The sequence below is a fragment of the Dryobates pubescens genome, chromosome 15, assembly GCF_014839835.1.
Source record: "Dryobates pubescens isolate bDryPub1 chromosome 15, bDryPub1.pri, whole genome shotgun sequence".
Taxonomy (NCBI): domain Eukaryota; kingdom Metazoa; phylum Chordata; class Aves; order Piciformes; family Picidae; genus Dryobates; species Dryobates pubescens.
In genome coordinates this window covers 21,233,861-21,256,859 of record NC_071626.1, presented here as the reverse complement: position 1 = coordinate 21,256,859, position 22,999 = coordinate 21,233,861, and the positions used below count along the sequence as shown (strand labels likewise).

At 40.9% G+C, this 22,999-nt stretch overlaps 1 protein-coding gene across 14 annotated transcripts in view; it reads left to right on the top strand.

Moving 5' to 3' along the window:
• PLEKHA5 (pleckstrin homology domain containing A5) overlaps positions 1–22,999 on the top strand; it is a 172,933-nt gene that overhangs the window by 114,790 nt on the left and 35,144 nt on the right. For 13 of the 14 annotated variants that reach the window (XM_054167757.1, XM_054167744.1, XM_054167753.1 and 10 more), the window contains 5 exons: positions 2,764–2,864; positions 4,126–4,241; positions 11,197–11,664; positions 18,831–19,299; positions 21,409–21,492. In XM_054167757.1, coding sequence (XP_054023732.1) covers positions 2,764–2,864; positions 4,126–4,241; positions 11,197–11,664; positions 18,831–19,299; positions 21,409–21,492 — 1,238 coding nt within the window. The remainder of the gene's footprint in view (positions 1–2,763; positions 2,865–4,125; positions 4,242–11,196; positions 11,665–18,830; positions 19,300–21,408; positions 21,493–22,999) is intronic. The other variant, XM_054167746.1, reaches the window with a different exon arrangement.

Here is a 22,999-nt window from a genome sequence, read left to right as displayed (position 1 = left end):
GATATATGAGCCTTTGGGAATCTAATCAGTGTGCATGCATACTTATAAAGAGAAATGTTGTCCAATTCCACATGAGTTGAAGTCTCTACTGTGTTTGGCACAAGAAATCTGTGAGCCCCCTTACGCAGCTACATTGGACTTCCATTTCATGTGTAAAAATTAGCGGCTTAGAATTCTAGTCTGGAGATAGGTGTGTTAGAAAACTGATTCCTTTGCCATTACAGGTTATTAACTGTAGTGCCCCTGAGAGGATAAACAAATGGGATTTGTACATATAGAAACATACTCAATCCTGAAATAGAGTGTACAACCCTAACAGTTTGGAGGAGGCTAAGAGCAAAGAAAATTGTAAAACATGGCAAAACAGGAGAAACTAGAAAGTTAAGGCCATTTGCAGCCTTAACTGCAGATGAAGAGTAGGAAAGTGTTTCAATTTAGGATGACACTTCAGAATTGGCACAAGTAGTGGTGGTGATGATGAAAGTAGGGATGTGAATTTAAGATGCTGTTCTTGTTAAATTGCAGCATGGCTCTAATCACAGCAACTCAGGTCATGAAACAAAAGCTCTGCAATTGTTTTTGTTAAAAAATTTCAAAGTATTGAAATATAATCACTAGGTTTTGTTTCCTTGCCCAAAGAAGTGTGCATAGTTGGATGAACCACTGTTGAGTCAAAAGGAGGCTGTAATGTCAGAGGCATCGCTTGTGATACAGTTGCCCTGCATTTAGTTAAGTGGTCATTATATACTCTCTGCTTTCTTACAGAGTTTTCTTAGTTTAAACAAGTTTTCAAGCTCTCTTTTCCAAAGGTTCTAAAAAAATTGGTGCTTTAAGAAGAGGCTAAACTTGCCTAAAGCACTGCATATGAAGCATCCCAAAATAAACAATCAAAGCAATAAGCGAAACCATCAACAAATAAAAGAAATCCAAACAGCTCTGGAATCTTAATTTTTCATTTCTATATGTTAGTGTGCCAAATAAGCTGAAATAGAATCACAGTATCACAGAATGTTTCTGTTTGGAAAAGACCTGAAAGATGATCCAGTCCAGCCTTTGACCCAGCACTGAAAAGTCAACACTAAACCATGTCCCGAAGCGCCAGGTCCACACACTGCTTGAACACCTCCAGGGATGGTGACTCCAGCAGTGCCCTGGGCAGACCATTCCAGTGTTTGAGAACCTTCTCTGTGAAGAAATATTTCCTAATAACTAGCCTCCCCTGGAACAGCTCAAAATTGTTTCCTGTAGTCTTGTTGCTTGACACCAAGGAGGAGAGGCTGCCCCCTTGATGCTCCAACCTCCCTTCAGGTAGTTGTAGAGAGCAGTGAGGTTTCTCCCCTCAGCCTCCTCTTCTCTAGACTGAAAACCCCTAGCTCCCTCAGCCCCTCCTCGTAGCCCAGGTGCTCCAGGCCCTTCTCCAGCCTCATGGCCCTCCTCTGGACATGCTCCAGCACCAAAATGTCCATCCTGCAGTGAAGGGTCCAGAACTGAGCACAATACTCGAGGTGTGGCCTCACCAGTGCTGAATACAGGGAGATGATCACCTCCCTGACCACTGTGTTTCTAAGCCAAGCCAAAGTTGGGGCTTTTCAGAATTTACTAAGTACAAAAGAACTGGGGAAAGAGTGTTGTATTTCTTTAAATCTGTGTATGAAAGGTAGACCTTTTGTGCTGTTCACATGTATTTTAATTGTCACAGTATTAGTTTTCCATGCTTGGAATATCTTAGGTTTTCATCCTAATTTCATGAATACAGTCATTTGTTGTGGGCAATGTCTTCAGCTAAGACAACTGTTATGGGGGATGGTTTTGTAAGTTCTGTATCTGAAATACAATTAAGATTGACTTTGTTCATTGCATCCAATTATTCCTTAACTAAAGTATAATTGAATTTAAGAGCTGGTTGTGGCTTCCAATTAAAATACCATATTATTATTACAATGTATCGGTCTAAGGTTTTATGTAAGCAGTGTTCTGGAAAAAAAAAGTGGTTTGGGGGAGAGAGTTGGTGAAAAACAATCTGAAACATATGTTTTTACAAATAGAATGTAATTTCAGGTAAAATTTTCATGGAAATTATCAATACTTGCAGCTTGAGATGCCAAATATCAGGGGAAAAAAAATGCAGATTTTTCTCAAAGGCCAACAATCATAAGCGGTGTTTAAAAATATCTTTAAAATACTTCTGGTCTCATAGGTATTTGCAGTTTTCACTGAGCAGGCAGTAGATAGCAGGTAGTGCTCTTGTCACTGAATTAGGGGCTTGACTTCCTTCTGCCCTTCAGTTTTGAAGTCATCTTTGGGTAAGCACTGATGCCCCAAAAATCTCTTCAAGTGCCGCTGCTTGTGATGTTTTCCATAGGGCAGATTCTATAAGGTAGCTCACATGCTTCAGTTTTTACAGAACACAGTCAGAAGGGGGTTTGTTTATGCTTGCCCATTTGGAATAGAGTTGATGGTGGCCATGTTCGGGTGGCCTGGATCTCACGGTGCGCAGCAGGTTTTGGGGGGCACGCCCTTGTGTTATACATGTTCCATGGTGTATGTTGGCAGAGAGAGGCTGCAGTTTCTGTTGTGGGCTGCACGCTTCTGGGACTGTATCCAGACACCTGTGTGCAAAATCAGTCTGGCTCTCTTGTTTTCTAAGGCATTTTCTTCTCAGGTAAACCTTTTGTCAGTGGTTTTGTGTTGTTAAATACAGAATTTCACTGAAGAGTCAAAACACTTTGTTTGCTACTCTAATCAAAGACTATACACTCACAGATGAGAAAGAAGAAGGAATACTAGGAAGCATACTTCTGCCTAGTTTTCAGATATCCATGCTTTCTGCTGAGGACCATATTAACCGCAAATATGCCTTTAAGGTAAGGGAAATGGTGTTTGGGGGCTTTTTTTGTCTGAAAACACAATAGCCTAGTACTCAGAATTCATTAGGAGGTCTACAAGAAGGGTGGAAAGGGGCTGTTTCCAAAGGCCTGTAGTGATAGGAGGAGGAGCAATGGTTTTAAATTAGAGAAGCGCAGATGTAGATGAAGTGGTAGGAAAAAGTTCTTTGCCATGTGGGTGGTGGAACACCAGAACAGCTTTTCCAGGGAGGTATTTGGGGCCCCATGCTTGGAGATATTCAAGGTCAGGCTTGGCAAGGCTCTGGGCAACCTGATCTAGTGGAGGATGTCCTTGCTGACTGCAGGGGTGTTGGACTAGATGACCTTTGGAGGTCTATTCCAAACCAAACCATTCTATGTCTCTAATTTTATCAAGTTACTTCTGAAAAACAGAATTAACAAACAGCTTGTGTCTGAACTGGGTACAGTTCTGTCTGGTTTGGGTATAATAGAATAGCAGAGAATATAAGTATTTATCCTGATGTAAATATGGATATTATTGCTAGGAGAAAATAGATGAGTTGTTATTGTTGTTGCTGTAGCTGTTGTTGTTATTACTCATGGATTTTAAATACTGTCTGGTGTTTTTAGAATTGTAGACTACATCTGCAGCTGGAAGTACCCACTAATGAAAGTTGTTTATTTTGATATGCAGTATCTTCACATGTAAAGAAAAAAATAACACTTTAGTATCACTTAAATCACAATATTACATGAATAGTTGTTTGAAGTGTTTCATATCTTGTTACTAATTATTTAAATCACTCTACTAAATATTTTCTGTTTGCTTTTTTCTGTTTTATGAGCTCCTTTTGGCTCTTCTTTTGGCCTGCTAAGCAACACATCATTTATTTACTGTGGTAAGTACAAATTAAAACTTATTGTATCATGCAGGCTTTAAACTTCTATGCCAAGCTCTTACTTGCAATAATTATATTAATTCACATTAATGGATAGTTAAGATAGTTCTTACTATATTGAAGAAATCTAAGGGCTTTTTATTGACTGCATTAATGAAGAAGCAGCTATGATTGAAAATTATAGGCAATTATTTTAAAACATGAATGCAGTGGCAGAAAAACACTGAAGTATTCCTTCCAGTACTTTTGTTTCCTGATAATATTATTAGCAAAAATCTTATTACCGAAAAATAAGAATGAGTATTCAGTAACATTATTTATCTCTTTCCTTTTACAGGATCTTATATTTTTATTGCAATGACCATGTCATTTCCAATCAGGCAGCTCATCCAAACATGAGGACCTATTATTTCTGCACAGATACAGGGAAGGAAATGGAGTTGTGGATGAAAGCCATGACAGATGCAGCCCTTGTGCAGACAGAGCCTGTGAAAAGGTAGTGTGGGCTGACAAAACAGTGGCACAGCAGTTTTCTTTCTCATACTTGTTTAGCTTTATTTGAGTGAATGGATATACCTTAAAATAGAATGTACATTGACTGAAATAATTCTCTTTATATTGATAAGTCCCTCTGCTAATTTAACAACGTTGGATAAAATTTTGAAGTAGTAAAAACAATCTGAGTTCTGTTCTGAATATGGATGCCTTGAGTGTATGGGGCTGGAAGGAAAATAAAAATTGATTTCTTTAGCCAGTGGTATCAAAAGCAGAACAATAGTGAATAGTGTGTGCAGGTGTGTTTGACCTTCCCTGCCCTCCTAACCACATAGAAATAGCAGATCAGCTGGTGATAGTCTTTGGCTTAAACATGTGCCAAGGTTCAAATTCACAGCTGTAGTTTCTGGGTAAATTAAACAGTTGTACCTATGGGCCACATGTGAGGAGCCATTCTTGTTCATCATCAAGCTGTCTTCAAATTTATACTTAACAATCTCGAGCTTTATCCTTTATGTATCCATGCGCTGACAATGAAAAGCAAGTTATCACTGAAAGCCTTGTGTCCTCAGAAACTGAATATTGTCTGCTGCTGTCTATCCACTAAAAACTGTTTTCTGTCTGAATGTAGTCCCTTGGGCCAGCTCCATGTCATCTGTAATGGAAACCTCATCAACAGAAAGTTTAAAAGCTTCCCTTTATTGATGGGGCAGACGTTACTGCTGATGGTTGCTGTCACTTGATCTATTCTGCACTGTCATTTCCTGCTACACTGGAGCTAACAAACATCAGCAATGCTATGATTTAAATCAAATAAATAAATAAATAAATAAATAAAAATTTGACACATAGGTACCAAAGAAGGAAGAGGTAACATTTTTGCAGCACGTTCAGCTTGTCTTTCTGACAAGCGGTATTGCTGAATTTGGCATTGCTAGTGCAAGTCATTCCTGTTCACTTGTTCCTGACATTTTACAGAATCACAGAATGTTAGAGGTTGGAAGGCACCTCCAGAGATCAAATCCAACCCCGCTGCCAAAAGCAGGATCACCTAGGGCAGTCTGCACAGGAATGCATCCAGGCAGGTTTTGAAAGTCTCCAGAGAAGAGACTCCACAACCCTGCTGGGCAGCTCTGTGACCCTCACTGTAAAGAGGTTTCTCCTCATGTTGAGGTGAAACCTTCTATGTTCAAGTTTGTATCCATTGTTCCTTGTCTTTCTACATTCAGTCTCTTCTTCGTGGTGCACAGTAGTATGATTAGACACTTAATCACAGGACTAACCAGGTTGGAAAAGACCTTCGAGATCATCAAGTCCGACCTATCACCCAACACCATCTAAGCAACTAAACCATGGCACTAAGTGCCTCATCCAGTCTCTTTTTAAACACTTCCAGTGATGGTGACTCCACCACTTCACTGGGCAGCCCATTCCAATGGCCAGTCTCTCTTTCTGTGAAGAATTTCGTCCTAACATCCAGCCTAAACTTCCCCTGGCACAGCTTGGGACTGTGTCCTCTTGTTCCGGTGCTAGTTGCCTGGGAGAAGTGACCAACCCCCACCTGTCTACAACCTCCCTTCAGGTAGTTGTAGAGAGCAATAAGGTCTCTCCTGAGCCTCCTCTTCTCCAGGCTAAACAACCCTAGCTCCCTCAGCCGCGCCTCATAGGGCTTGTGCTCCAGACCCCTTACCAGCCTTGTTCCTGCACTGATGTCTACCTGTCAATGTGTAGGCAACTGGTGGGGATGCCTAATACAACTGAGCTTATCTTTTCATCTACCTGTACATGCTCCTGCAGTCTGTCTTGTGTTTCTTTGGGTGTTTACCTTACTCCTTGGTGAATCAGCGTAGCACGCTAAACAAGTGGAAAAGCCCTCAGCAGCAAAATCAGTAGTTTTCTGCCTGGATGTCACAGGCAGAACAGGCTTGCCAACACCCAAACCAAATGTCAGAAAAGCAACAGGAGAAGCTGCTCATGTAACACCATCTTGCTGGTTTAATTCAAGCAGGAAACCTTAGAACCTCTTTGAGGTTTGAGAACCTCTTTGTTAGTAGTCTTGCAATAATTACTTGAAAGCAAATACATGTCAAGACCAGTGAAATCTCAAGAACTTTTATGTCTGTTAACTCTAAGAAAGAAAAAAAAAATCCTTCAGACATCTGTTTTTTGAAGAATTCATCTTTTGGCTATCTAACTAGTTCTTAAAATGAGCTGTGTAGCAGGATATGATCTTATCCAGAAGAAATATTGCTTCTTCCCTGTAAAAAATCTGTTAAGTATTAAGTATTATATTACCTCATCTCTAAGTAACCTAAATTTTGGCATGCATACAGCTCTAAGCATAAATTATTTTGGTTCAGTCAAATTCAGCCAGTGCCTTTGTTTCTCAATTATTCCATTTTCTTGAAGTTCCAGCATTGTACTGAATACAGTTTTCTAACAGACTAGGTATTTATGATACAAGAGCTAAAGTATGAAAGAACTTATTTCCTGAAGTATTTATGCAAGCTGATGTTCAGCCAATGCTGAGTGCTTTTCAATATCAATCACCCAATGATAAGTGAGAGTTTTTCCAGCAGGGTTCTTTAAATCTAGAAGTCAAGTTACTTCACTGGTAATCATAGAATCAGTAAGGTTGGAAAAGACCTCAAGGATCATCAAGTCCAACCTGTCACCCAAGACCTCATGACCACTAAACCATGGCACCAAGTGCCACATGCAGTCCCCTCTTGAACACCTCCAGGGATGGTGACTCCACTGCCTCCCTGGGCAGCACATTCCAATGGCTAACAACTCTCTCCGTGAAGCACTTTCTCCTCACCGTGAGCCTAAACATCCCCTGGTGCAGCTTGAGACTGTGTCCTCTTGTTCTGGTGCTGGTTGCCTGGCAGAAGAGACCAACCCCTTCCTGGCTACAACCACCCTTCAGGTAGTTGTAGAGGGCAATAAGGTCTCCCCTGAGCCTCCTCTTCTCCAGGCTAAACAACCCCAGCTCCCTCAGAGCCTCTCCTCATAGGGCTTGTGCTTGAGGCCTCTCCCCAGCCTCATTGCCCTTCTCTGCACACGTTCAAGAGTCTCAGTGTCCTTACGTTGAGAATCCCAGAACTGGACACAGGACTCAAGGTGTGGCCTAACCAGTGCTGAGTACAGGGGCACAATGACTTCCCTGCTCCTGCTGGCCACACTATTTCTGATGCAGGCCAGAATGCCATTGGCCTTCTTGGCCACCTGGGCACAACTGCTGGCTCATGTTACACTGGCTGTCAGTCAGTACTCTGGAAATCCAAACACAACAGCCTGTTAAATTGAATTTTTCATCTTTAAGTGATTTCAGAACTGCAATCTGTATCTTTATTTTTCTGATGATGTGAGTTCCTTGGGGGTGGAAAAAACACGAAAAGATAAAAGGCGTATTTGAAACATGAAGTTGTGTGTGGTTTGCCTGATTGTCCATAAAATACTCTTATTTTCTGCATATAGTTAGCCAAATAATGCAGAAATGAGGTATTGAGATTGGAAAATAAAATTGTAACCTGATCTAGTTGAGGATGCCCCGGCTTACTGCAGAGGGGCAGATGACCTTTGGAAGTCCCTTCCAACCTAAACCATTCTATAATTCTTTTAGAACTGATGTGCAGTCACAGCAGAAAAATGCCCTTCTGAGGTATAACTCCAGGGAAGGACAAATATTATTTGGTCCTTTTTAACTGTAATTACTCCTTTCTAAACATTTTATGTCTGGTTTTTCCTAGATATTAAATTTATATTTAGCAATGTACTGAGAAGCCTATCAAAATAGTTAAACACTTTGGTCACTGTGAAACTGTTTAAGCTTCTGATCTCAAACATCTCTGGACTAGCAAGACACGCATACCGTGTTGTGTTACTGCAGGCAACAATTAAGTGGTATCCACGAGTACTTATTGTTTGCTTGTGTTTATAGATGCTAATATCCACTAGCATACTGATTTATCAGATTTTCTTTTGCCCTAAATGCAGCCTTCCTCTACTCTCCCGTGTTAAAAAGCATCATTTTTCTATCCTTTCATTGTCAGTTCTGGAGCCTTTGTTTCTTCTGAGTAATGCAGCATGTGCTAAGAAAAACAACTTTTTATCCCCCTCCTCCTCCTTGTGTAGTTACTTTCCCTGAGCAGCATAAGCTAAGCTGCCAAAGAAGCATTTGTTCGCATAGCAACATTCACAGTGGGGGTTTACTGACGTCACTGTGTTTGGAAAAGATGACTTCTTCTTTCTGTGTGGCATTAAGTCATGGTCCTCTTCACATCCATCTGAAACTTAATTACATGCCCTTCAACCAACCCTTGCAGAATTATTTATTTATATCATCGAATCATATAAACCATCAGAAAACAGTACTTCTCCTGCACTACTGTTCCATGCATATTATTCCTATTTGCTTGTAGAAATCTATACATTGTGTTCAGTATATGCTGGGGGGAAAAAAACTATGTTCATTGCTCATTCTTTTTGCCTTCCCCCTCTGCTGTCCTCAAAATACCCTGCAAGTCTTGTTGAAAGAGGTCTTTGAGAAATAGATATAATTGTGGTCTCAAACAGGGATTTAAATTTCTTAAACTTACCTACTATTTCTGATAATTCCTTCCCATTTAGATCCTGTGGGAAGACATCTCTTGCTTGTACTGAGTTGATTTGATGTATAAAGTTAAAGGAGAACCCAGAAGTCTATTTGAACATCAATCATTCAGCCTGTACACCGCTGCAAAGAATGTCAAATAGAAATGCTTGGCTCTGCTGTGTATAACCATAGTAACAAGTGATACAGCATAGAAATTATATGGAAAAACAATTCTGTGATTTGGGGGGTTATGGGTTTTTTTTACTTAAAAGGGTCAGTGGAATGATAGAAGAGCAATGAGGCTGGTGAGGGGTTTGGAGGGCATGTCTTACAAAGAGTGGCTGAGGAAGCTGTTTAGTTTTGGAGAAGAGATCTCATTGCTCTCTACAAGTCTGAAATAAAAGAACTATTTTGAGCCGCTTATAGTAATAGAGTGAATTTTGGAGGATTTTTATAACATTATGAAGTATCAAGCAGAGAATGAGAGCATCATAACTATGTCAGGAAGAGGCATGAGAGGAAAAAAATACCACACTTCTTAATCTGCAGAGGGCTTGAGCATTCCATTCTAGCTCACATAAAGTATGCAGAGGACATTGATGTCTTACTGTTTCTGACCGATACATTAGAAATGGTGCACTTGGCAAGGCAGGAAAGTCTTGATTCCTTTCCTGCCATGGAGAGTTCCTAGCAAGGATAGTGTGGTCATAGGAAGTGCATTTAAAATTGTCTCCAATATTATTAGCAGCAGGTAGTACTTTATAAGGACCTTATGGGTCGTTATGCATTTGCTGGGCTTCTGTCCCAAATAGTTGTTGGCCTGCTGGGAATTCATTGCTTAAACTGTCCTTTAGGGAAGTGTAGACTTGATGAATAGCCTCTTGTTCAAGATGGGGTAAGCAAAAATGCCTACAGCTATGCATGTAGTCAGTGTACTCAGAACTGGGTATTTTTTCAGAGGAGCAGCCATACTAAGAACAAGTTCTTTACTGTGAAGGCAGTGTGACACTGGAGAAGGTTGCCCAGGGAGGTGGTTGCAGCCCTATCCCTGGAAATACTCAAGGTGAGGCCTGACAAGGCTCTGGGCAACTCGATCTGGTTTGAGGATGCTTACTGCAGAGAGGGTTGGACTAGATGGCCTTTGGAGGTCCCTTCCAACCCTGACCATTCTGTGATTCTAGTGATCTTAGTCAAGCTGTGTATGTGGTGGGCATTTTACACACTGATGAGTCACTTCAACTGGGTGTAGCTATAAAGATGAATTGTAAAAGAGGTGCAAAATGGTGCAAAGGTTAATTTAACATCATCTTACAGTTTCATTCTTAGTTTTATAGAGAGTTGTAATCTTAATTCTATCTCTTCTTCTTCTTCTCATAGCAAAAAATGTTGATCAAAACATTTTAAGATTTTGATTTTCTGTCACTGTCTGAGTTCAACCCAATATGGATAAAGATAGAGCTTCTTGACAAAAGATAGCTAATAAAACTGCATACACTGAGTACTTGTGGAAGTACTGTAAAGCAGGAATTGTTCTAAAAATACCATTATTTTTGTGGTACAGTTCCCTAAACCATCAGCTATTTTCCCCCTTAAAATTAGGGAAGCCACAGTTACTTTCCACAAAACACATGCCAGCCAAACTGATAGCATACCAGAGAAACCTAATTGATGCCAGTGACCATGAAAAGTGGTTTGCTTTCTTTAAAGGAGGTGATTATAGGTTAAATTCAGCAGTATTGTGAATCACAAGCTAGTCAGCAATGCAATCTGCTGCCATATTTAAAGCTGGTTTTAAGAAGCATTTGAATTTCAGGCTGTTTACATCTGGAAGCTATAGTCTTGGGAGAGCCACTGAATGTTTTTACTGTTTGAATGTCCAGCCATTCAGGAAGTGAACATCCACTTTTTCAGACTCTGGTTTTATTTCCTCTTGTGCACATTTTCTCTGGGGAGTTAATCTGAAGTTGGCTTAAAAAAAAAAATCCCCTGCGTTGGAAATGCTTTTACAGTAGCAAAGAACTAGAGAAATGTGGAAGAAAAACACTAGCACACTCTCCAACCAAAGAAAACCAAACCAAATCAACCAAAAAAACCCAAACCAAGCACCACCCCTGTGCCTAAAGCAAAACAAAACCAAACACAAAACAAAAACCCCTCAACCAGCAACGATAAAAGAAAACCTTGATTATTACGAAAAGACATCCTGGATTTCTCTCAAAGAGAAGATACTGATTTAAAATATCTGTGCAGAGCTTCACTGAAATAACCCTAACACAAATATATTAACTTTTTCATCTTTTATTGCTATTTTTAATGAATGTTTTGCTGTCATTGTAACTTCTGACTTCTTGCTTTCCAGAGTAGAGAAGTTAACTGCGGAAAATACACCACCACGAGAGGCAAATAATATTGCAAACCATCGGGTGCTAATTAAGCCAGAGGCACAAAATAACCAGAAAAACAAGGAAGCCAACAAACATGAGGAGAAAAAAGCTTTGGAAGCCGAAAAATATGGATTCCAGAAAGTCGGACAAGATAAGCCATTAACAAAAATTAACAGTGTAAAGCTAAATCCTTTGGGATCTGAATACAGGACTTTACCCATAAGCACGATTCCAGCTGGACACTTCAGACCAGTTCATTTAAATGGGTCTGAGAATAAAGCTGTTGGTGTTGTCCTGGCAGATGCTGGAGATGGGGGTCATTACAATGCGGTCCAGGCACATATGGAATCTGAACGGGTCATGCAGAGAACAAATTCAATGCTGCAGTTGGAACAATGGATTAAAATACAAAGAGGAAAAGGACAAGAAGAGGAAACAAGGGGGTAAGTACTGTGTAGTTTCTAATTATTTGTTTTCACTCTAGCTATCAAATTATGTGCTTGCAAATAATCTTTAAGCTTGTACCCTGGTTAGATTCCATAGGTTTTGGTCTATGATATATGTAAACATATACTGTTCGTTGTTCTGTATGAGAAGTGCATGGACAAGTGCTCACTGCAGATTGATTCAAGTTTCTCTTTTATTGACATTTGAATTATTACTAGTAAATTAAACTACACTAATGAATTTAATGGCTAGAAACCCTTCTTAGGTGTTAGAAATTTCTCTATGCTATCAGAGAGGAGGTGTCATCAACCACAACTATTCTGTTTCATCTTTACATCTGAAATTGCCCTGTCCTGCATTTTTGTTCACTAATTATTTTAATATTTGGCCACCGGGCACACTGCTGGCTCATGTTCAGCTGGCTGTCAATCAGTGCTCTGGAAATCCAAACACAACAGTCTGTTAAATTGAATTTTTCAGCTTTAAGTAATTTCAGAACTGCAATCTGTATCTTTATTTTTCTGATGATGCAAGTTCCGGGCGGGGGGGGGAACCACGAAAAAGATAAAAGGAGTATTTGAGACATTGAGTTGTGTGTGGTTTGCCTGATTGCCCATACAGTAATCTTAGTTTCTGTGTATAGTTGGCCACATAATGCAGAAATGAAGTGCTGAGATTAGAAAATTTGAATTATTACTAGTAAATTAAACTACACTAATGAATTTAATGGCTAGAAGCCCTTTTTAGGTGTTAGAAATTTCTCTATCCTATCAGAGAGGAGGTGTCATCAACCACAACTACTCTGTTTCATCTTTAAATCTGAAATTGCCCTGTCCTGCATTTTTGTTCACTAATGATTTTAATAATATTTTATTTTAAATTCTTCAAAAATGTTGCAGGGAGCTTTAAATAAGCTCTAACTGAAGGGAGAGAGAGAGAAGCATACCTAAGAGTACATCATTGAAATCTAACTACCTTGATGCTTAAAGCTTCTCTTCTCGTGAAATTAAACTTCTCCTAGTTCTAATACTGAGTTCCAGTGCTCATTCATGGACCTCTAAATTTGTGTGAATGATTCACAGTATTGAATCTTCTGCTGGTAACGTGTCCTCTGACAGAAGTGTTGGGATATTGCTTCCAGGCTGGCCTACAGACAAGCAGTTGTGGCAGTAAAATACTGAAGCTTTTAGTGTAACATTAGAGAGGAAGTATGGAGGTGTTGTCACAGGTGATATTTTGAAGAGTTGGAAATTAGGGAGCTTGCCTGCTGATACATGGCAGGACAGAGCTTACCATAGAACCAAGTTCAGAGGCTAAATTTTCCACAGATACTAAAATTTGGGGAGTGAGGACTTTTCAGTTCTTCAGAACCATGAAAAATGTACGTTAGTTTGATTTATACTTGCCAAAATTGAGCATTTCTTCATTACCTGTAGTCCTTTGTTAATTACAATTAGGAATTGGTAACATCTTGCTTCATGAGCAGTTTGAGCTTGCAACCCGTAGGCCAATGGCATCCTGGGTTGCATCAAAAGCATGGCCAGCAGATCCAGAGAGATGATTCTGCCACATTGCTCTGGTGAGACCTCACCTGGAGTACTTCATCCAGGTCTGGAGCCATCAATATAGGAAGGACATGGACCTGATGGAGCAGGTCCAGAGGAGGGCCACAAAAATGCTCAGGGGGTTGGAGCACCTCTGCTACAAAGACAGGCTGAGGGAGCTGGGGTTGTTCAACCTGGAGAAGAAGAGGCTCCAGGAAGACCTAATAGCAGCCTTTCAGTACCTGAAGGGAGCCTACAAGAAGCATGGGGAGATCCTGTTCCCAAAGGCCTGTAGTGATAGGTTGAGGGGCAGTAGCTTCAAAGTAGAGAAGAGCAGATTCTGATTGGAAGTTCTTTACCGTGAGGGTAGTGGAACAATGGAAGAGGTAGCCCAGGGAGGTGGTTGGGGCCCCATTGCTGGAGATACTCAAGATGACAGGGTTCTGGGCAGCCTGATCTAGTTGAGGATGCCCCTGCTGACTGCAGAGGGGGTTGGACTAGATTACATTTGGCGGTCCCTTCCAACCCAGACCATTCTATGATTCTGTGATTCTATGAAATACTCAACCTAAGTAGTTTGATGAAACTTGCGCTTGCAGTGCAGAGAGCTGCTTGCACACTCTAACATTTGTTTTATTATGCAAACTTGGGTAATGGGAACTGAGAAGACTCATTGATGCAATTAGATTTGGGGTTTTTTTTAAATATATTGTAGAACTTGCAACCAAATTTGTGCCGTGCGGTTTTTCAGTTGTGAAGAAGCATAAAACCTGCAAAATTTCATTTCATTTCATTGTGGAATCAGATAGGGGGAGTTGCTGTTAACAGTTTGTAATTAATTAACTATTATTCTTGGCTAGAGAGAACATTTGTTGCTTAAATAAGAGTGACATTGATAGCACGAAGGATATGCTTTCAAATGCAGTTCTACATAAAAGTAGCATACTGCAAAAGAATTGGCTGTGAGCTATCTTTTTTGTGTGTTGTATGGAAGTGGCCTTGAAGAATGATTCAAATTTCTAATGTATAGTGGTGTTTTTAAAATGTGGTTTCATTTGCATTTTACATTTGGGTTTGATCTGATAGCCATTTTCTGGCTGGAGATGGAAATTTAAGTAGAATTTACATTGGTAGAGTAGGAAGAAGTTTCAGTCCAGATTAAAGCTTAGAATAGAAGAGAAGAGAAGAGAATAGAATAAACCAGGTTGGAAGAGACCTTCAAGATCATCGTGTCCAACCTATAATCCAACACCACCTACTCAACTAAACCATGCAACCACTGAGAGAGCTGGCAGATGAGCTGGCCAAGCTGCTCTCCATCATTTTTCAGCAGTCCTGGCTCACTGGAGAAGTCTCAGAAGACTGGAAGCTGGCCAGCATGGTGCCCATCCACAAGAAGGGCCAGTTGGATGAGCCAGGGAATCATAGGCCTGTCAGCCTGACCTCAGTGCCAGGCACGATTATGGAATAGGTCATCTTGAGTGCAATCACACAGCACTTACAGGATGGCCAAGGGATCAGGCCCAGCCAGCATGGTTTTAGGAAGGGCAGGTCGTGACCAACCTGATCTCCTTCTATGACCAGGTGACTGCCTGGTGGATGTGGGGAGGCCTGTGGATGTAGTCTACCTGAACTTCAGCAAAGCCTTTGACACTGTCCCCCACAGCAAACTCCTGGCCAAGCTGTCATCCCATGGCTTGGATGGGAGCACACTACAATGGGTTAGGAACTGGCTGGAGGGCCGAGCCCAGAGAGTGGTGGTGAATGGTGCCACATCCAGCTGGCGGCCAGTCACTAGTGGTGTGCCCCAGGGATCAGTGCTGGGCCCCATGCTCTTTAACATCTTTATTGATGATCTGGATGAGGGCATTGAGTCCATCATCAGTAAATTTGCTGACGACACCAAGCTGGGGGCAGGAGTTGATCTGCTGGAGGGTAGAGAGGCTCTGCAGAGGGACTTCGACAGGCTGGGCAGATGGGCAGAGTCCAGCGGCATGAGATTGAACACATCCAAGTGCCGGGTTCTGCACATTGGCCACAACAACCCCATGCAGTGCTACAGGCTGGGGTGAGAGCCCAATAAGGCTATTTGTAGCCTTGTCCCTGTTCAACTCATAACTTGAACATGTGAGAAAAGCACTCTTCTCTTAATGTTGCTGACTTTTAACAAAGATGCTTTCTGTTGCATGTCTCAGTAATGTGTTGGAGAAATCATGGAGTGTCTCTGGTGTCAGACTGAAAAAACAAAATAGGGCTTTAAGAGTGCTACAATATTAATAAGCACATTCAGTTAAGTGCTTAAATAGGAGCTTTTAGCTGTCCTCAACATGAAATTAAAAAGGTTCACTGTAAAAACTACTAATATTTTTAGAGGAACAGGCTGATTCCTTAATAATTTGATTGCATGAGAAATTACTGAGAGGGAGGGACAGCATTGTACTTTATAGTTCTTGAAGCTTTATCTTCTGTTTCCATGGATCTAAACATGTAGTTTTGCAAGAGCCACACAAAGGCAACCAGTGCCTTGAGGAAGACGAGCCTTTTTATAAAGAAACAAAAACATGCTTTACAATTAAAAAATACCAGCATTCCACCTGAGTGTCACTTTATTTGCAGTAATTTTGCACAAGACAGTCACAAAGAAATGTTCTCACCAAAAGGAGTTCACATGAATGGTCTTTCTCAAATGTGAAAAAGTACAGAAAGCTTGCAAGTGAGGTTTTCTGTTGCTGTGAACCAGGGATGTGAGCCTCATCCTAAATAATAAATGCCTGCTGTACACCATGAGCTTTCTCTCTTCACTCCACCTTCCTTTGTTTGATTTGCACTGGGAAGTTTGTTATTCTGGGCCATCTGGTGTTTGAATTCTTTAGAATGTACTGTTTTGAAGTTTGGATCTGAGGGCATTGAAAACATTGCAGAACTGAGCCTCTGAAGTTCTAACAGCAAAGTCACTTTCCCATACAGTCTAATTTGGACACCAGAAGCAGTGTTACTACCCAGCAGTACCCTAGAGATAAGCTCTAAAGATGTCTATAAAGAGTCTATAAACTCATGGGGAATCTTTTTTGTCATATGGGAGCACATAGGGAACTATTTGTGATGATAGTTTCAGAAGTACCTTTCAACCTCATAGGGTGTATGACTGCTTGACTGGCTGCAGCAGTCTCCCCTTGTGTGCAAGGCAGCTGTTAAGCTGCAGTACTGTCCAGAGCTGGTTTTTGGATTTGATTAGAATGACATTTTTGCAGGTTCCAGTGGGATATTGGTAAATCTGTTTTGATTTGATCAAATGATACCCAACAAAGCTTAATATTGAGGTGCTTGGGCTTTTCACAGTATTCGTGGTTTACCAATATGTTGTCTTTCTGAATGTGCTAGAATAGCAGTAATTGCATGTACCCTTTAGATTGGTACCTGTAGAATTTGAGACAGCCTTCCTTCAAGTTGGCTAGGATATTCAAGGGAGCCAACAGCATTAGACAGCCCTTTGAAGTGGTAAAATGGGAGAGGAACTTCAGTGAGTGAGGTGTATCTTAACTACCAGCTATCTTCTTGGAAATATCAGGCTTTACTGTACCTGTTTCTGAATAGCTTAAATAACATTTTGAAAGCTAGAAATTAGATCCAGAAGTGTCTTGGGGTTTTATTTGCTTGGGTTTGATTTTTTTTTTTAATATGGAGATGGAGAAAAGCTTTTATTATTAATGGCATGTTGTATGAAGCAATTTAGAGGTAGTTAAGCAGGTTTTTCAGCAAAAGAATAGGATTTAGAATCTATTTCCACCTTAAAATTTTCATGTGGCCCAATCTACAGCATGGGGATAATACTTCATTACTTCTTGGAAAGCTTCAGAAAATGAAGCAGATTTCCTGTGTAAAGGTCTTTATAGCAGTTGTCATCTCCGAAATGTTACAGGTGATCATAAGTACTCAGCTGAACTATTTTCAGTGAGAAGTTCTATACAGAGAGAGTGATTGCCCATTGGAATGGGCTGCCCGGGGAGGTGGTGGAGTCACCATCATTGAAGGTGTTTAGGAGGAGACTTGATGGGGTGCTTGGTGCCATGGGTTAGTTGATTAGGTGGTGTTGGATTGGTTGATAGGTTGGATGCAGTGATCTTGAAGGTCTCTTCCACCCTAGTCTAGTCTAGTCTAGTCTAAGTGGGTTTTATCATCATCAGTTCCCTTAGTAGTTACTCTGTAAGGATGTAACATGTGGAATGTAGGTTCACCTTACCATTTGCCCTGTGTAATTTCTGTCATGTTTTTGTGGCGCTGAAGTAGTTCAAAGCCATCTTCAGATTTGGATGCTTCATGGTGGCAGGGATTTTAGTTTGAATTAGTCTGGGGTGTAGCTCAAAGCTGCTGTCCTCTGTTGGCTGAGTCATGTCCAATTTGAGATCGGTTTCCTTGTCTCTGGGCAATCAGGTGTGATCAGTAGCAAAAGGCTTGAAAAAGTGCTCATTTGAATTTTAGATAAGGGTTGAATGAATCAGTGTTTATGACTTAGATTTTGCCCTCTGGAAAAACAAGAAATGCTTTGTCATACTTAGCTATGCATCAATACTCAGTATGGAAAAATTTGGCTTTTCAACTAATGTGAAAGCTACTAAACTTAAAACTCCAGCATTTTACTGTGGTAACAAACTAAAGAATAAGCCTTTGAATTTATATCTCAAGTTGGAAAATGGTATTATTCTCAAACAGATACTTTGCTATTTGTTTCTCTTGAATAGCTGATATGGGATGGCTTGTCCTTGACAGTTGCAGAATATTGCATTACACAATTGCTGCTATTTTTCCTTGGTCTGCTATTAAAAAAAACAATCAATATTTTCTTTCACATCCATAGTAATTGCTCAAGGATTTTCCTAAGGAAAGAGCAGGGGACTTTTTTTTTCACTTGTGAAAAAGAGAGCATTTAAATTGTTCTCATATAGAAACAGTACAGAACTTGAAGCTTTCAAAACTTTGACCTTCCCAGCATATAGGCAAGATTTGATCTAAACGTCACACCACTAGACTGGTTAAAAAAAAACCTAATCAGAGAAGCAATCCAGTTTGGGTGCTAAAGTGCCTTCAGTTAGTAGAGTTGATTCTTTAATGGTCATAGAATCGTAGAATTGTTAGGGTTGGAAGGGACTTCAAGGATAATCCAGTTCCAACCCCTCTTGCCACGGGCAGGGACACCTCATGCTAGATCAGGTTGCTCTCAGCCACATCCAGCCTGGCCTTAAAAGCCTTCAGGGATGAGGTTTCTACCACCTCCCTGGGCAACCTGTTCCAGTGTCTCACTACTCTCATAGTGAACAATTTCTTCCTAATATCCAATCTGAATCTACCCATTTCTATTTGTATTCCATTTTCCCTAGCCCTATCATTACCTGACATCCTAAAAAGTCCCTCCCCAGCTTTCTTTTAGGCCCCCTTCAGATACTGGAAGGCCACAATAAGGTCTCCTCAGAGCCTTCTCTTCTCCAGGCTGAATATTTTTTTTCATTTATACTTTTGTATTAAAAATGGAAATAAGATCTATCTAGCTAAACCTAACCAATCCTGCAGAACTTCGTATTGCCACAATATTAATGCTCTCTGCTAATCAATTTGTGTTTCAGCATAATCTCCTATCAGACATTACCTAGAAACATGCCAAGCCATCGACCTCAGGTCTTGCCCCGGTACCCCGAGGGCTACAGAACACTGCCAAGGAACAGCAAAGCACGGCCAGAGAGCCTCTGCAGCGTGGCGCCGTCGGCTTACGACAGGGCCATCGGACCAGCGACAGCCGAAGAAAAGCGGCGGTCAATGCGCGATGACACGATGTGGCAGCTCTACGAATGGCAGCAGCGGCAGTTTTACAACAAGCAAACAACTCTCACGAGACACGGTACTTTAACTAGCCCCAAAACCATGATTAATATTTCTGATCAGACAATGCATTCGATTCCCACCTCACCTTCTCACGGTTCAATCGCTGGTTTCCAAGGATACTCCCCGCAGCGGACCTACAGGTCAGAAGTGTCTTCGCCGGTGCAAAGGGGAGATGTAACTATTGACCGCAGACACAGGACGCATCATACAAGGGTAAAAATACTTATCTTAATGGTCAAAAGTCTTATTGACAAGGATTTTGAGTAGAAAATAGATGGTTACTGTAAAAGTCACATTGTGCTGCAGTGTATTTGAGTGTAGTGAAGTTACGGTTTTCATGGGGAAAGATCTGATGTTTAAAAGTCTAGAGGTTGTGAAAAGGTATTTTTCTCATGCACTGAATGAAAACATGTCCTATCCTAATGAAGAGGAATAGAATTAACCAGGTTGGAAAAGACCTTTGAGATCATCAAGTCCAACCTATCACCCAGCACCATCTAAGCAACTAAACCATGGCACCAAGCACCCCATCCAGTCTCTTCCTAAACACCTCCAGTGATGGTGACTCCACCACCTCCCTGGGCAGCCCATTCTGATGGCCAATCTCTCTTTCTGTGGAGACCTTCTTCCTAACATCCAGCCTAAACCTCCCCTGGTGCAGCTTGAGACAGTGTCCTTTTGTTCTGGTGCTGGCTGCCTGGGAGAAGAGACCAACCCCCACCTGGCTACAACCTCCCTTCAGATAGTTGTAGAGAGCAGTAAGATGTCCCCGAGCCTCCTCTTCTCCAGGCTAAACAACCCCAGCTCCCTCAGCCTCTCCTCACAGGGCTGTGCTCCAAACCCCTCCCCAGCTTTGTTGCCTTTCTCTGGACACGTTCCAGCAAGTCAACATCTTTCCTAAACTGAGGGGCCCAGAACTGGACACAATATTACTGTAGATGACATTATGTGTCTCTGAAGAGAAGAAAAGCAGTCAATAGGCATATTTATGTACAGAAATCATTCTCCTTGCTAGTTTGCTTTGGTTGGTTGGGGTTTTTTTTGCTGGAGCTCTGAGAGGAAAGAAATTGCCAAATTTCCTTCCAGTTTTCTGTTTTTCAGCCATGAGTTTGGCTACCCTGGGTTCCAGCAGAAAACTGTCTGTAGTGATATCTTTTGATGCCTTTGAGTTCTTGGGGAGATATCTGAGGAGCAGTCTATTTGCACACAACTTTGCTGCTCTTCATCAGTTAAGAGTTAGACACAACTAATTGGAAGCCTCAGTGTGCTCGGGGAACACACTGTGGCTCTCCTTCATGCTTATGTTATGCATGTTTGGCAATAGATTGGAAATAATTACATTAAATGACTCTCAGTTGGATGTAAAACATAAAATGCTTCTACACATACTTCCTAAATCTTTATCTCAGGTGCCTTTGTTAATGCAGGAAACAAAAGTAACTACCTCTTTAAAACAATTTAAATAATTTACAGGCGAGAATCATAGAATCATAGAATTGTCTGGGTTGGAAGGGACCTCAAGGGTCATCTAGTTCCAACCCCTTAAAAACATCCAGGGATGAGGCTTCTACCACCTCCCTGGGTGATCTGTTTCAGTGTCTGGCCACCCTCATGGTGAACAAAATGTCTTCCTAAATGAGTCTTGGGTTTGGAAGTTTTTAGGGCCCTATCAACAAAGGAGTCAGTTCTGTTTTGATACTCTTTGTCTCAACTGCCGTGGAAAGTTAGTAAGCAGTGATTCTCATGCATCTGAGTCAGTGTGGCAGAGCATGTGCTAACTTGTCCTTTCAGCCATGTTTGATTCTTTTTATTGTGAAACACTTTATGCTGGTATTTGGTTTCACATTTAGTATCTTTTCTACAACATTCCTGTTCCCCTTTGTTTTTTCATGCTGTTCCATTTGTATTTTTTCAGTTATACAACTAGCTTTTGCCATTAACTTAAAAACACAGGCCAGCTTTTAAGAGGTGGGTGAGTATTTATAATCAGGGGGGCAAATTCAAGATTTAAACCCCATCTGTGTAGAGATGTTAGGTTTTTAAAGAGCTTTCAATGACAAGTGAAAAAAATCAGATTGTTTACATGGGGCTAAGTAGGGCAATGGTTGTGAGGGAGGAGTGTTAATTAAATGAACGATGAAAGCTGCTGGGTTATGTCTAAAATGTAGAGGAGTCCTAGATGCAAGGAGCATCTGGCCAAAGCTGGCACAAATCATAGCAAATTTCTTCAGTGTGAAGGTGGCTTGGTTTGTGGGGTTTTTTATATACATTTAATAGGTTTTGAGTCTTTAGATAACCACTGTGCTGTTTGTTTTTGTGCAGCATGTCCTTGTGCCTGACAGAAGGTCAATGCCAGCAGGTCTGAGTTTGCAGCCTGTTACTCCTCAGAGCCTCCAAGGCAAAACAGTGAGTTGTATTGTTATTTGGTGCATCACTTGGGTTTTTATTTAAAGAATAATCCTTTAAGTCTGAAGACACAACACTGAAATTTTATTCTACTCAAAGCTTGCATTAAATGTAACCTTTATTTTAATTACCAGGGATTGTTAAAGCAAGTGAAGTACTCTGTGGTTGCATTGACTTTTGAGAATATTTTGCAGCCACTGAGTTGAGAATGTCTTTCAGAAATAGAGATATTTCAGTTATTTTAAGCATCTTTGATACATTACAGAGATCCCTGCAAGAGGATGGAATACATCACAGAAGACTTATTTCTCCATTCATTGATAAGAAAATCCTAGAAACAAAGTTGTTCCTTTTTTTTTTTTTTTTTTGAAATCTTAAGGATACTAAAATTGCATTTAATTAAATGATGTCTTTTTTGACATCTCCCATTTTTATTGTGGTAGAGCTGCAATTCTCATTGAAGGTCTTTCACCAAAGTGAATAGTGCCCACCTTCCAAACTGAAATATTACTCTTAGCCAAAAGCTAACAGGGTTGTCCTCATTCATGTAATTTCTTAAATGGTTTTTTTCCCTTTCAAGTTTCTCTGTCCATCTGTAATTGCTGTCTGACAGATTTATGAATTAAGGACAAAGATTTTGAATCATCCTGTGAGCAACCACTCCCCAGTCAATCCTTCCACACTCTCCACCCCTGTTTCTTGCATTTCCCGTCATGAATCCCCGGCACCTTCAGCAAGTTAGAGGTTGGCCTTTAGCGGCTGGTGCCTTATCTTCTAGAGACACTTCTTAGGGTTCATGGCCCCAGTAGCTCTCCTGAGCTCTGCTGCTGGCACTGGGCTGATAAACAGGGTTAGGGGGCAAGGAGGTGCAAACTTCTGCCTACAGAAACCAAAGTCGTGCCCAAGGCACAAATGTTGCAGGGCCCAAAGAAATCCATAGGTAGCTCTTTAAGCAAAGTTTTATGCTGTGGTTGCTGCAGGACTCCAAGAGCTGTATCAAAAGCACATCAGAAGTTTTTGCAATATGCAAAGAGTAGATACTAGTAGAAGAAAAGTAGTGTTAGTGCTTGATGAGAAGAAGAGTAGATATTAGTGTTTGATGGGCTCCTCTATGAAAGAAAAGTTTACTTGCAGACATTGGATTTAACTGTGCACTAAAACAGGGCTTTTGCAGCACATATTGAGAAGAGGTTTGGCCTTGAAAAAAGTGATTCACTGTTCCTTCTGCTTGAAGATGCTACTTACAAGTGTCTTATTTCTGAAAATTTTGGACAGAATTCCAAAATGTGTTGTGTAGCAGGCTACAATCTTAGGCTTACTCACTGAAAGCAAGCATTTTAAATACAGGTATTGAAGGAGCACTCTAAGTGGAAGCTTGGGCATTAGACAGCTTGGCTTTGGAGTTTGTTTTCCCTCAAAGCAAATGATTTTGACCGGTCGCCCGAAACTGTGTGGCAATCCCTTGCTCCCTCTTGTGGGCTCCTTTGGCACAAGCTCACAGCAGTGC